Raw genomic sequence first — 14755 nt, 5'->3', positions numbered from 1 at the left:
TGCTTGGTCCTAAGAAGAGCAGTCCTAAGTGATGGTTGGTCCTGCTGTGGGTCCTTCTTTAGCTGCCGCTGCTGCTGCTGTTGTTAGTGTGCCTTTTGTTTCGTTTTTCTAGACATTTTTTTTCCCCACAATGCACCAGCAGGAGAAGGAGCAGCAAGGCGTTGCATATTCATTATGTCATTGAACCATTAAATTGCGCTTAAATGTTCAGTTTGCCATGTTTATGATGCCGCAGGGAGCGTTTAACTTAAAGCGTCGACAAATAGTGCAGAGACCTCTCGGCTCAGACATGGCCCAACCACCCACCCACCCCCCCACTCACACACACACACACACAGACAAACATAAGCATCCATCCGCCCAAATCCACCTGAAGAAACTCGTGGTAATAAAGCAAGAAATAAAAAACAAAAGTTTCCTTCTCTCTTTTTTGTTCTACTTGCTGCGATTTATCACCCACTTAAGACATTCGCCAGGGCAAAAGATTTTCATCCAAATCGAGTCTCACCCTCAACACTTACCTGCAATGAAAGAAAAAGAAAATTTGATATGCAAAAATTAATAATATGAATAGTAAAATGAAAATTTTTTAACTTAACATCAATCTTTTTCTTTCTCAAGTCAATAAACTTTAACTTTAAGAAATTTAGTCAAAATTATGAAAATGTTTAATGCAATTCGTTGGGAACTTGTCTATTCATTAATTTCAAGGATTATCTCAGTAGTTCTATTATCCTTTTTTATCTTGTAGAACCATTTCATTGCCATATTTTAGGTACAAACAAAGGGAAATGTGAAAAATCTCAGTTCTTGAATTTCAGCAAGTTATTAGCTTTTTTTTTGACCATATCTCAGGGTGAATCAGTTAAGAATGAAAGAAAAGTTTCTGTAAAAAAAGTCATATTTTTATCCTCTTTAAAATTTTTGGTTTCTTTTTTTTTTTTTTGTGTGGTTGAAAAACAATCAGAATTGAGATTACATTTAATATTTATAGGCCTTGCCCAGTTTTCAATGACGATGATGATGATGATGTGCTGGATAGGAAGACCCTGAGGATGCACAGCAATAACAACAAAAACAACAACAAGATGCCATTGAAAAGAAGACCAGACCGGGGAGCAAAACGAAATGAAACCGAGTCAGTCAGCAGCAGCAGCAGCAGCAGATGCTACCTTAAGATTAAGGCCTAGTGAGTTACAATGCCAGCAACAACAACAACAACAACAGTCAGCAGCAACTTTTTCAAGGCTTATTTTCCTTCGTTTTTTTTCCTCGTTTTCTTTTTTTTTTAAATTTTATTTACAACAATTTTTTTTATCGCGTGCATAAACAAGATGCGGGACTTGACTCTTAACGTATCGCATCGTATCGTACTACAATGAACTCCGAACTGACTTTCAAAGTCATGCAACACGGTCATTGTTGGCCATGTTGTTGCTGTTGGCCATGTTGTTGCTGTTGTTGCTGCTGTCCCAAACTGTCAGCGAGTGTGAAAAATGATTGCAGGACATTTGCCTAAATGGCCAAGAGGTGAGGTTTCTTGTTGCTGCTGTTGTTGTTGTTATTTATTTACGCGACCAATTATAAAAACGGCATAAATTGATTGTATCTTTTCCAGGTCACTGGATCCCACCTTCAGGGCCAAAAACAGAATTTGTAAATATTTATATAGAAATTCTTCTGGTTTTTGTTTGCCCGATTTTTACTCTTGTCACTTTCTTTTACTTGAGTTTTGTTTTTTTTTTCTTTCTTTCTTGCTGTTTTCTTTAAATATTTTATTGATTTAAATCTCAGGCAAATACAATTTAACATTAAATAAAAGTTTATCGACGAAAGTGAAGTGTCCTCTCCTACCTCGCATTGTTCCCGCAATAAATGTTGCATTTTTATTATAATTTTTTTCCATGTTTTTTCCTTGGTTTGTTAACCAGTTGATGACGATGTTGCCAGTAAGAAAGTGAAAGTTGCCTTTTTCGGAGCATGTGTGTGTGTGTGTGTGTGTGGAGGAGCAGCAGCAATATCAATGGACGACAGGCTCTTAATATCTTGCTCATATCTTTCAATTTTTGTCTCTAGATTTTAGTTTTAATTGAACATCTCATACATGCAACATACATACAACATTCAAACTATATAAGGAGGGAACGTCGATCGATGTCGCTTCTTTCATTTTTCCTACATTTTTTGTGTGCTTTGGACATTAAAACATTTATTTTTTAATTGTTATTGGCGCCTGCCAGAAGTTCAATAAACTTGCAACATTGCTTGTTGCCATGTCTTGGTAGGTATCTTGTGCCTTGCCTTACATGTTGCAGCAATAGATACGAACGAGTATATTGCAATTTATATACATATATATATATTTCTTTAGCGATCGTTCAAACAAGCCGCCACAAATGAAACCATTGCCGCCGCTGCAAACACTCTCAAGATTGATCCAACGTTCAGCCAGCCAGGCCACTACCAAAACCAATGGCGGATCATTGCCAGAGCTCATTGCCCCAAAACGGGAGTGAGTAAGTTGTTGCAGTTGCTGTTAATTATTATATCGGTGATTGGGTTGCACAGTAAAATTCAATAAAATAAAAACGAGCAAAAAATATGGCGTGAGAAAGTTTTGTGGGAGTGTTGTTGTTGTTGTTAATCCATTAGTTGATGTAATTGAGACTTGAACTTCAACGAATTAAATGAGTAACAACAGTTGCAAAAGATGAGATCGCATTTCGTGATTGAAAATAATATTTCAGTTACCCATAGATAACAAAAGATCGAAAATCTTTGGGTTCAAATGATCCTTTTCGTTTGATATGTAATCCTTGCTCTTCCTCTCATATCCTTTACTTTTCAATCTCCATTTAGAATTTCCCATATTTATAGCTCTTCTACTTTTCAATTTCAATTTGTTTTTTATTGTTCACAGAGCTTAAAGTATATTTTTATTGGCATGACTTAAGCAACTCTTTCACATTGACACCTACTCAATTACAAACTCCTTTTGGCTAGAATTTCTCCAACTCTTTCTCTCTCTATCGCACTTTGTATAGGACCACGCCCCCTAGTTTGAGTGTTATAGAAAGAAAGTCAGCAACAAATGAAGCTTAAATTTTAATCGTCGCTTTGCCACCATGACGATAATGTTGATGATTCCTATGTTCTTTTTATTTTTTTTTGTGCTGTTTGTTGTCTCCCCTATAAGGATATATATATATATATATATGTGGAGCATCCTGGCGCGACAACGACAGCCCGTTTCGTCGTTCAAAGTCATTTGGTTTTATGATTATTAGCTTGTTTAGTTCTCTTTCAAGTAGTAGCTTGCAGGCAGGCAGCAGCAGCACCAGCAGCATCTCGTCTAGTTTTTCTTCTTTTTTGCTTCTTTTTGCTAACATATTCTTTATGCTGATATAATATCTATTTAGTTGCAGTCAGCAAGTGCTTACAACCAAGGCGTTGGGTGACTCCACCTCTTCTTGGTTTTATTTTGGAAGGATTTTTGTTGTCTGTTGTGTCTTCGACACGACTGATTGCGTTTTGTTGTGTACGATAACCATTGCCATTTGTATCTGTTACCATCTTTTGCTCATAACAATTTGACGCTTCATGATTTTGGATGTACATATATAAAACAGGACAATGGACATATGCTCTTTGGTCTGCCTCAACTTATATTAACAGCAATTGCGTTTTGTTTAATTGAATAACTTATGGCACTTTCGAGGCGAGGCGAGTCAAGTCTCATTTCTTATTTGCCAAAGAAGAACCGCAACAACAACATGTGGTGTTGATTTCTTTTTTTTTGGCAAGTAACCTAAAAATATAATTCAAGCACCCCAAAAAAAAACGCAAAAACATGAAGCAAGATCCATCCAGATCAACAGACACAAAACGTATTAAAGTTCCTTCTTTTTTTTGTTTGAGGGGAAACTCTTCACTTCTTTTCGGCAATAAAAGCAAATTATTTTTACGATCAAGCTGCATAAATAAATAAGGAACCAACAAAGCAACAAAAAAAAAAGAAATACATTTCAGTAGTGTGTTTCCTTTTTTTCCCCCATTTATTCTCTGGATTCTTTTCGCTTCACATCGCACATTTCAACACAAAATGCATTTTTATGTCCGTTTCGGGGCGTGACAGATCATTAGCAAAATAATGACTCTACAACAACAACAACAGAAACACTACAAAATTTCTTAATCGCCGTGCAAAAAACAAAAAAAAAAACTTGGAGAATTACATAAATTGGTTGGGGCTAATCAACAGCCCCGAAATGAGTTTCCTGTATTATCCAAAATGTGTGAGAGAATGCGAACGGGTGAAAGTTCCTGGTCATTTGGCTAGACTTGTTATGGGACATCAGAATATCATCGATATCTACACGAGGGTAACCCTAAAAGTTTCGTTTTTTTGACTTTTAAAAACTTTACAGGTCTACCCTCGTATTCGTTAATGACTCCTTTGGGTCATAAGTCGGAAAGGGAATTTGTGTTGGCCATTTGCTAATTAGTTGATGATAATGTATATTGAACCTTTAAACTAGAGTCTGCTAACTGATTTATGATGTGGGGGAATTGTGTGGTGCCCACAGAACTCTTTTCGACTTTTCCATTCACCAAATGAAAATTGCAACTAATAAACAAATAAAAACTTGGACCCACACACACACACACACCCAACGGGAGGCGAACAAAAACTGCAAGCGACACAAAATTGCAAATCAAATGCACATGGGGGCGGCAGACTGGCAATGGATTTGAAAGGGGTAAACACGCCCCCAACAACAACATTCCATTACACAGAGACACTACTATATTGTATGATTGCTCCTGTGGCATTTTGTATTCAGATTGCAAACATAGAATTTTAGACCAGGGTCAGGGGCAGTGGCCGCCAGACGCCAACTGGAATCGTTTTAATGGATATCAAATAGGAGGCAAATACACACACACACACACACACACACACACACACACTCACACCCATGTACACACACAGATAGCAGACAGACAGTCGCAAACACAGAATACAGATGCAAGTGCATTTGCAGTTAAATTCATATCAATATAGACAGAAATATCTCATGACAAGGGATTTTTTTTGTTCTTTTGGCTCATGAAAAAATGTTCCAAATTGAATTTTCAAAATATATACATATTTTTAAAATTAGAGAATTTATGAAATTTCCAAAAATCTATTTTTATATTGAGAAGAGAAACATTCAAGTTGAATATTAAGTTATATCTGGGCACAAGTCCCATATTGTCTAGTGGTTAGGATATCCGGCTCTCACCCGGAAGGCCCGGGTTCGATTCCCGGTATGGGAAAACAATTTTTTATTCTTTTTCTTAAAATTTTGTTTTTAAAAACGTATTTTAAAAAATTAAACCAATTTTCAGTAAAATGGCATTGAAAATAGAGATTTAGTTCGGAAATGGTTTGCTGATTCTCTTGCTAATGTAAAGACCCCTCTTTTGGCTGACGCCACTGAACAAAAGGATCCGCCAAAATATACACGTAGCAGCATAAAAAGTCCAGAAGGACGGATCTATGAGAAAGGTAAAGTGCGGGCGGCTTTGGCGGGGTACAAACATATTTTGTTTTATTTTGCAAACATTTTTATATAAACCGACATGAATATACATATGTATTTCAAGATATATATGTATGTATGTATATTGTATGATTGTATATGTTACTCGTATGTTTTATGTATCGAATGTATGTTGTATTTTGTTTTGTTTTCGTTTTTTTTGCACTGCATGCATGTTCTTTCTCTGCTTTCATTTACGAGGCTTGCTGGTTGGTTTTTACTGTTGCCAGTTTTTTGCGTCTGGCAGCTGCTCAACGACAACAACAACAACAACGACAACAATATTGATTGCAATTTCAGCCTGCAGTTGGCCCGGGTCGAGTCGGGTGGAGAGACTCCGACTCCGACTCTGACTTTGACTCCGACTACGACTCTGCCTGTGTCTCTGGCTGACTGGCCCGGCACAAAAGCCTAAAAGCATACACACAACAGGCCGACAGTCAGACAGAGGGACAGAGAGACATAAGGACCGACAGACAGATAAACATACAAACACACATGCAACTCATGCAGCACATGTAGGGAGTTTTTGGCTTACGAACGTGGAATGGAAGCCTTTTAAGTTGGCAGAAAGCCTGCAGATCTCACATGGATTGAAGTTACGGTATGGAACTTTTGCCCTGGCATTGTCTGTTGGCAATGAAAATACGACAATAATGACGACGTAGATGGCCCCCACCTTTACCGCACCACCACCACCTAGAGGAGCATGGTCTCCATTCTCAGACATGCGCCGTTTCGTTATGACGTAGGCGTTCGTAGTAGGTACATATATGCAGATGTATACAAAGGCATTCCCCCACATCCTTCCCCTGAATCTGTCCAAAAGAGTATCCTACACAAATACACACACATGTGTGTGAATGTTGTGGGCTGCAACACACACACACCTAGAGACTGCATCATCAGGACTGCGTGCCGTTTTGGCAGAAAAGATTTCATTAATAGCTTTTGCGGTTGGGAAATGAGGTGGATGTGTCTGTTGTACGACGGAGGTAGGCGGAAAGGTAAAGGTAAAGAGAGTAAACCCACCGCAAGGCACCTCTGGCAATGCATACTTGATTTGATTTTTAACAAAAGGTGTGCACATGCCCGTCCCCAAAAAAAAAGAAAGAAAAAACAACACTCTCTCCTTATACTCATGGTGATTCCCATCCTCCATATCTGCCCACACACTAGTTATCTATGTGTGTGCTTCAATTTGCAAATGGGCATTGCGGTTTCGGATTTTCGAGTATATACTGTACCCGCCCCGTCGTTCGGTCTGTATGGCATATTAAGTAAGTGATTTCTTGTTTCGCTAAACGAGTCATATAAACGATGATACATGGAGAGGGTCGCTCGATCGAAGCGCCAAAATGAAATGTGGTCGAAAATTATAAGCTGTAAGTAATTTTGGGATTTACCTAGTCAACATTGACTTACATTTTCTATGAAACTTATAAACCGTAACAAGAACAGATTGCCCATGTATAATTATAAAAGTATTTAACTTTTGTTTTTATAATATTCTTCACCCTAAAGTGTCAAAAGTTCTTTTATTTTTCATTGTTTTTTGTTTTTTCGTTGTTGTTAATGTTTCCTCAATTTAGCTCCAAAAAATGTTGTTGTTAATTACTTTGCTATACACAAGCCTATACTAGCTTTACTATAAGCTATGTGATACAATGTGCCCTTTGGAAGGCAGAGTGGCAAGTCAAAAGCCATTTCATTTCATGCTTGGTTGAGTGACGCGGCTTACGTATCTTTGTTTTTTGGTCATATGAAAAGCGAAACTTAAACTCACACACAATACGCATACATATGTACAAATGTATGCCACAATTGAAAAGCGGGAAAAACAACACACATACATATACAGTATTTAGAAGAAAAAAAAACAAACGCAAAACAAATAACCAAAACAAAAACCAAATAACGTCAACAATCCCCGAGATGTAATGGCTATTTGGTTCCGCCATAATAAAAATTTTACAGTGCAGAAATTTATGCTTCAAGTCTAGACGACACTTTTTGGAACGTGCTCAATTAGCACGATCTGGTTAAGGGTAGAGAAGAAGCCAAATGAACAACAACAACAACAAAAAGTATATAAATCAAATGACACTAAAGCTTAAACGTAATACAATTTAATAATTTTCTATATCTAAAGAAATTCATTAAATATGCAATAGCATGACTACTACAAATAGAACCACAAAAGTCGTGCGAAAGTTGTTAATTTTTATTATTATTATTTTTTTTTTTTTAATTTTGTGTTTTTCACACTCTCAGCGTAGATCATCTAAATATGGACTGGGAAGAATGTGAGTGGTGGCCCCCCACTTGTTTTCAGAAAGGAAACACAATCAGATCGACTCTAGAGTTACCTAAACATATGCTAATAAGTATTTAAAATTGGTGACCCCGACGTTTTTCTTATACAATGTGCATTTAGAATATCAAAAATTGCAAATCAAGCGGAATTTGTTAAGTTTCAGTAACTTTAAAGTGAAACGTAAGTATTTATTTAAAGAAATTCACAGGGTATTCGAAATGTCGACTTCAAAATGAGATTTGTCAATGTTTTCCCATATATTCTCGACGTGCCTATCGCAATCTATTTGAAATTGCGTACCTCGTGTGACTAGAGAACGAGAGTGGTTCAGCAAAAATTTTAAAAGGCGTCATAGTAAAATCGTCTATCTGTATCTCGAATGGAGTAAAATGTATCTGTCATCGTCATCATCATCATCAGACATTTGCAGACAGAGGAAAAGGAGAGAGAGAGAGAGCAATACAGGAAGAGCTTTCTGCACAGACAAACAAACCCAAAAAAAAAGTAGAAGAAAAAAAGTTTCGGCCTTAGGCCGAAAGCGGAACAACAAAAGAAAATAATAAAAAATCATAAAAACAAACGCCCACTCTCTGCCTCCTAAAAAGAAATACACACACTCTCTCTCACACACAGACACAACAAAAATGAATACATAAAATGTATCTTAACCTTGACATTGAAGGCAAATATTGCCGGCAAAAGGCGGCAGACAAAACACGTTAAGTGTATGTAAAAGTGTTTGTGTGTGTGTGTGAAAGTGAAAGACATAGACAGAAAAACAAAGAGTAAAAGAGATAGAAAGCAAACAACAACAAACACAATAACAACAAAAATCTCATTCATTAAACTTAAGAAAACCCGAAATTTGAAAAAGAAAGGCATCTTAAATCTCTGAAGTTTTTTTTTTATTTCTTTTTTTTGTTTATCGAAACGAGAATAATAAATTAAAAACCAGCGGAACAGGCTACCAAACCAAACATAGTAGTATCTTGTACACTTGAAATCACGTGCGATCATTTTTACGGAGAGATTACCAAATACTAAATAGTCAAACCAGTTAAATGTCAAGTTTAATTACCATTAAGGAATTAAAAGTATCTTACAAAAATTAAGAATTTAAACTTTATGATTGCATCTAATTGTAAATAGAAAATATAGTCGATTAAGTGGGTTCAGATTTCCTAAAATCTTTAATAAATGTAGAAAAAAGAATTAGAATTTAATTTCTCAAAGAAAACTTTCAAAATTCTTCGACAAACTCCACGTAAAACTCTATATGCCTCAATTATTTTAAAGGGAATGAAAAAACCAGAAAAAAAGAATAAAAAATTTAAAAAAAAAAGTGGGCCGCGTGTGGCGCTAAAAATAAACTCAATAAATATAAACAGAAATAAAAAAGAAAAATAAATATTGCATTTAATTCTTCTCAATTTCTGATCGGAGAGTACTTTCCGATAAGAATTAAAAGGCATTTGGTGAATCAGAATGTAAAGAAGATAGTAAGAAAAGAGAAAGAGAGCATAAAAGGACAAGAAAAAAAGAAGTAGTAGTCGAAAAGCAAGCACAAAAACAAATGCGAAAGCGAAAATAAAAACAAAAATCACGGCCTTGAAAACTAAAAAACCAACACACATATACACACACACATGCAAAAAGAATGAATGAGAATTATGCCGAAATAAAAAAAGAGGGTTGGCGAATATGAAGGGGAAAGAAGATTATCAAGAATATACATACATATATTTTTTATATACCCAAAAGAGGAGAACTAGAAATCGCCAAGAGAGAAAGAGAGAGAGGAACACAACAAAATCCAAAAGAACGACGACAATAACAAAAAGGAGAAGTTGAAAATTATGTCAAGGAGAACGATCTTAAGATACCCTTTCAATAATTGATAATACGATTCAGTCTCTGTATAAATAAGGAACCATAATGACAATTGGAGCCGCTTTTCATATTAATCCAACTAAAAGTTTTGCAAAAATTTAAACGTTTCCAAGAACTTAATATACCCCAAATAAAAATAACAATGGAAATGTTAAATGGCCAAAAAAAAAAACGATCTACATTTTTTTTTTTTGCCTTTGCGTTTTGCGGTTCTTCTCCACGTTTTTGATTCAACTGGAATAAATAATAATATGATGGCGCCCCCGGACCCCTACACACACAGGCTCACACATTTACACACACAAATTCTTTAATGCTTTTTGCAAAACGGAAATATTATTAAAAATAAAAAGAATGTTTTTCCCCCCCTCTTCGTATTTATCTGCCAGCAAATAAATTTCAATAATTTTCCATTTCATATACAAAGATAGAATAATTTACATATGTATGTATGTATACATTTATGATTTATTTTTATTTAGCAATTAAGAAAAGGCTTGACCCAAAGTAAAAAAGAATAAAAGAGATCAGAGGCGTAGTCGGTCACTCAGTAAGAAGGAGCACTTTGAAGTAGTTTTTATATAAGATACGAAGGATCAAGTCAATATAAAACCAAACTAAAGATTGAGAATCATTTTTGGTTACTTTTAATAAATTAAAAGTGTTTTGAAAGTCAACGACAAAATTTGAAATTTTACAAGCAAAAGGATGAAAAATTTAGCACGTGTTAAAAGACGAGAGACGACTAACAGGAAGTACATCATTTAAATTAAACTTCCTTGAAAATATTACTAAGTATATAAACATACATATGTACATATGTACAAAAATCGGCCGATATCTTGTCATTGCAAATTTTTTAAACATACAACAAAAAAGCGTTTTATTTTTGGTGACGTTTGGTTTTTTTTTTATTTTTGGTGTTTGCAAATATTGAATTAATTTTTTTGCAGCTGTTTCACAGAATTTTAAGTCAATTCAAGTCAAAGGAAATATCAAGGTTATTATATAAGCGAGATATGGAAGCAAAGCCAAGAGCAAATATATGTATGTACATTTAACACACACACACACTCACAGATACTAAGATTAATGTATGTGTGTGTATGTATTATATATTTTTATCCAAAATTCAAGCAATTGTGGCAAGACACTAAACAACAAAAACAAAAATTTACTAATGCTTGCGATGACAATTAAAAAAAATAAATCTTTGGTTATGATTATACAAAAATTTTGAATATAAAATATTTCTACATACAAAAATTGAAGCAGTCATAGTTGTCGATCGGAAAATTCCGGGATACAACGGTAAATGTAGATATGCGACAAAAAGAAACTAAAAAGCGAGATGTGTAAACACTTTCTTGGCAGTTACTTTTTGTTCCTTTTTTTGTTTTTTGTTATTTTCTTTTGTTAATTGAAACATATTGTTAATTTTTTCCACTTACTAATAAGTTTATAGTTTAGTTTACCTTATTAAATCAGAAAAAGTTTGCATAATCATATTTCTACTGCTCAAAGCTACAAATTTTAATGTTTTCCCTGTGTGTAAACACTTTCCTGCCAAACTGTATGTCAAAAACAAAATCGGAAACTTAAGAATTTTAATCGATTTTTTTGGTTTACTTTGTTTTTTTATTCTAATGTTTCTAAGAATGAACCAAAATTGAATTTTTAAAATGAATTTTTATTGAGATTAATAAATTTATTGCTAAATTATTAAAAAAAAAATTTCCCAAAAAAGTATATTTAATGTTTGAAGCGGCTTTTAAAATTTTAAAAGAGTTTCTTTCTGAAATTCGCGACTATTTTAAGCGGCTATTTTGGGTCTAAACTTTTTTTGGAATATTGCCTTAAGAAGGGAATTTTAAAACACTTTAAAAATTTGATTAATTACAGTTAATTTTACTTTCTTTTAACTTTTAAGACTTTGAAAATTCTAATTGCTAGATTTTATTAATTGGCTTTTGATTTGCTGTTAATGAGTGTAATTGATAAAAAGTTTGGCGCTTTTCTTATATACAAAAATTGTGTGCGGCAGATGTGGGGGAAATTTCGACATTTGTATGCTAGATACATATATATATATATATATATTTATATGTTGATTTATGTGTAAACATTTCTAATGACTAATCGATCGGATTGATATTTTATTTAGGATATTTTCTCTTGAACTTACCGCACACGCTCGGAATATAGTTCGACCTCCTTGTTCTTTTGCTGCTGGACAAGCTGCTGCTGATCATAACTGGCCATGGGCTTGAAATTGCTGATATTGGCCAAGGCTGGCAAAGTGGGTGGTGCTGCTGTCGGTTGTGGTGCAGGTGGTGCAGCTGCTGTTGGTGCCACTGGAACTGATTTAGTGAGACCCAAACCATTCTGGAGTAGGAGATTGCCTGCATAGGTGGCGGCGGTGGCATTTGTGGGTTGCATCAATAAGGATTGATGATGATGATGATGCAATGGATGATGTTGCTGCAGTTGTTGGATGGGCGATATGGATATATCGGCACTGGATTGTGAGGCCGATGGTGAGCTAGAACCACTGCCAGCACCGCTTGAGGACAGGCTACCAGCACGAGCGCGTAGATCAAGGCCCAGGATATTGTTGGCATTGGAATTGGTCAGGGGCGAGGGGAGTACCATGACATTACCCACAGTGTTGTTGTTGTTGTTCCCATTGTTGTTGCTGCTGTTGTTGTTGTGTGGCAAACCTGAACCAATGACACCCACATTGGGATTGGGTGTTAGATTGCTATAGCCATTTGTTGAATTATTATTCGTGTTCAGCGGTGTCAAAGCCAATGAACTATTTTTTTGAGCTCCAACATTATTTGCCATATTTCCGCCAGCATTGTTGTTGTTGTTGTTGTTGCTGCTGGTGCTATTGGCATTGTTGTTGCGATTACGCTTTTTCTTGGATTTCTTCTTATCATCATCCTCACTGAGATTGCCAGCAGCATTACGGGTGCCGCCACCGGAATTGAGATAGACCAAGGCACTGGCCGACGACCATTCAATATCCTTACGCAATTGACCACGTCCGCACTTGCAACTGCACGCCTTGTAGACCAGATCGTAACACTTTTTGGTCCACAAATGCTGAGCCCTCTGCCTCTCCGACCAATTGCGTGGCGCCCGGCCACTGGCCTTCAGGGATTGCAGGACACCGGCCTCCCACACATCGAAGCACTCGCGATGCATATACTGGCCAACATTGCAGTTCTCATTGTTGCACAGCACACGGACACACTCGGACAGACCATTCTCGTCCAGAGCTATCAATGAGTCCACTTTGCCGCATTCCCCGTTCGGATAGCAACAGCGGGCCAATTGGACGCCGCCTCCCACGCCATTTGCATTCAATTGCATCGGTGCCATAATGAAAACTGATGAATCAATCCAAATATTTTTTTTAATTTTTTCACAAATTTCCTCAATTGATTTTCACACAAATTTTCTCGACGATATTTCTCGATGTTTTCTAGTTTTCTTCTGGGTTGTTGATGATCCTCTAAAGTTGATGGCTATGTCGGATTACCATTTTTTACTGATTTATGTTTCAATTTGTATAAAATATATATTTATAAAGATATTGATATTGATTGATTTTGGTAGAAATATTATCCGAAAAATTTCAGTTTTTTTTTTCTTTGAGTTGCAGTCTATTTTAGATTTGCCCTGAGCTGTGGTTAAAATCACTTTTATTCTTATTGTTTATATAAAAATCAGTTTGTTTTTTTCTTTTCTATTTTCTTGGATTTTTTTCTCCTCTTTTTCTCTCTCTCTCTTTAGCTTCTCATTTTCTACACACACGCGGCGCCATGTCCGGCAAAAAGTTTTGTTTTTATTTCGTTTTTACATTTTCCTTTTTGGCATGCACATGGACGCGATTGTTGTTGTTTTTATTTATTTATTTATTTTTTATTCTTTCCGTTATGCCGGCAGTTTAAAAATATTTTGTTTAATATCAAAAATTGTCTTTTTCTTTACACACACGTTGTTAATATTTAATTCTAGTTGAGTTTACTTTTGATTTTTATACATATAAAAATGGAAAATTGTTTTCGAAAATTCGCTTTCAGTTTCGCATCTCAATTTCCATGCGATGCCAAAACTAAAACAACCGTTACAATTCAACTCCTGTGCAAGACTGAGCATGCAAGAAACACGCCCGCTGACGTTGAAAACAAAAACAAAACCGCCGTCCGCCGCACAACCTTTAAAACACAAACAACAATGCTCTCGCCGCGACTCTGTTCAATTCGCTCGGGGCGCTCTCTCTCTTGAGTTAAGTTTCTCTCAAATGCAACAACAACCACAAGGCCGAATTCGCCCGAGCCCTAAAAAAATTTATATTCGCCAAAAAAATGTGAATATTCGCCTTAAAAAGAGAATAAACGCTCGAACATCGAACTTTCGCTTCGAGCCGAAATCTTAAGCTGTTAATTCCACTCAAAAGTTGAGTCTTTCTGTTGAGTAACATAGATTGTACTTAACAGTTGAGCCGTTTATTGGAGTGTTTCTGTTAAGTGTGGATGTCGGTACCGGTAAATATTGTTATATTCTATAAGAAATGTCGAATTGTAGTTTTCTAACACGTTGATAAACATACATACATATATCATTTATACCCTGTAATGGGTATTACACAATCAACGGAAAAGAAGAAGTTGTAGGTTGTGACCTCAGAAATGGTAAAATTGGATCTATGAACTTCATTTTTAATTGTTAGGTGTTAATTCTGGCTAATCGTAAGTTCTTTTTCAGCATTATATCTGCAGCATTTCCAAATGAAAAAATGAATAAAAAGCTCAACGACAATTAGGCTAAAAATTTCCAAATACACTCAACACAAAAAATGTTGATATGGAAAAACCGTGTTTAAGAAATTTATTGAACTTAAAATATAGCTTTAAAAAGTCAATAAGATTTGAAACAAAATTAAACCATA

The 14755-nt window shown here is 35.6% G+C and overlaps 1 protein-coding gene and 1 non-coding gene across 2 annotated transcripts in view; one reads left to right on the top strand and one right to left on the bottom strand.

Moving 5' to 3' along the window:
- Positions 1-13556, bottom strand: part of LOC6650673 (headcase protein) — an 89982-nt gene extending 76426 nt beyond the window's left edge. Inside the window, exon 1 of the mRNA XM_023180186.2 lies at positions 11981-13556. Within this exon, the coding sequence (XP_023035954.1) occupies positions 11981-13182 (1202 nt within the window). The 5' untranslated portion in view covers positions 13183-13556. The remainder of the gene's footprint in view (positions 1-11980) is intronic.
- Positions 5251-5322, top strand: Trnae-cuc. Its single transcript has one exon. It is a non-coding gene; the product is annotated as a tRNA-Glu (tRNA).
- Positions 13557-14755: the final 1199 nt, after the last annotated feature.

The sequence above is a fragment of the Drosophila willistoni genome, chromosome 3R, assembly GCF_018902025.1.
Source record: "Drosophila willistoni isolate 14030-0811.24 chromosome 3R, UCI_dwil_1.1, whole genome shotgun sequence".
Taxonomy (NCBI): Eukaryota; Metazoa; Arthropoda; class Insecta; order Diptera; family Drosophilidae; genus Drosophila; species Drosophila willistoni.
The sequence above is the reverse complement of the archived record's forward strand: the minus strand, read 5'-3'. Positions and strand labels throughout refer to the sequence as shown.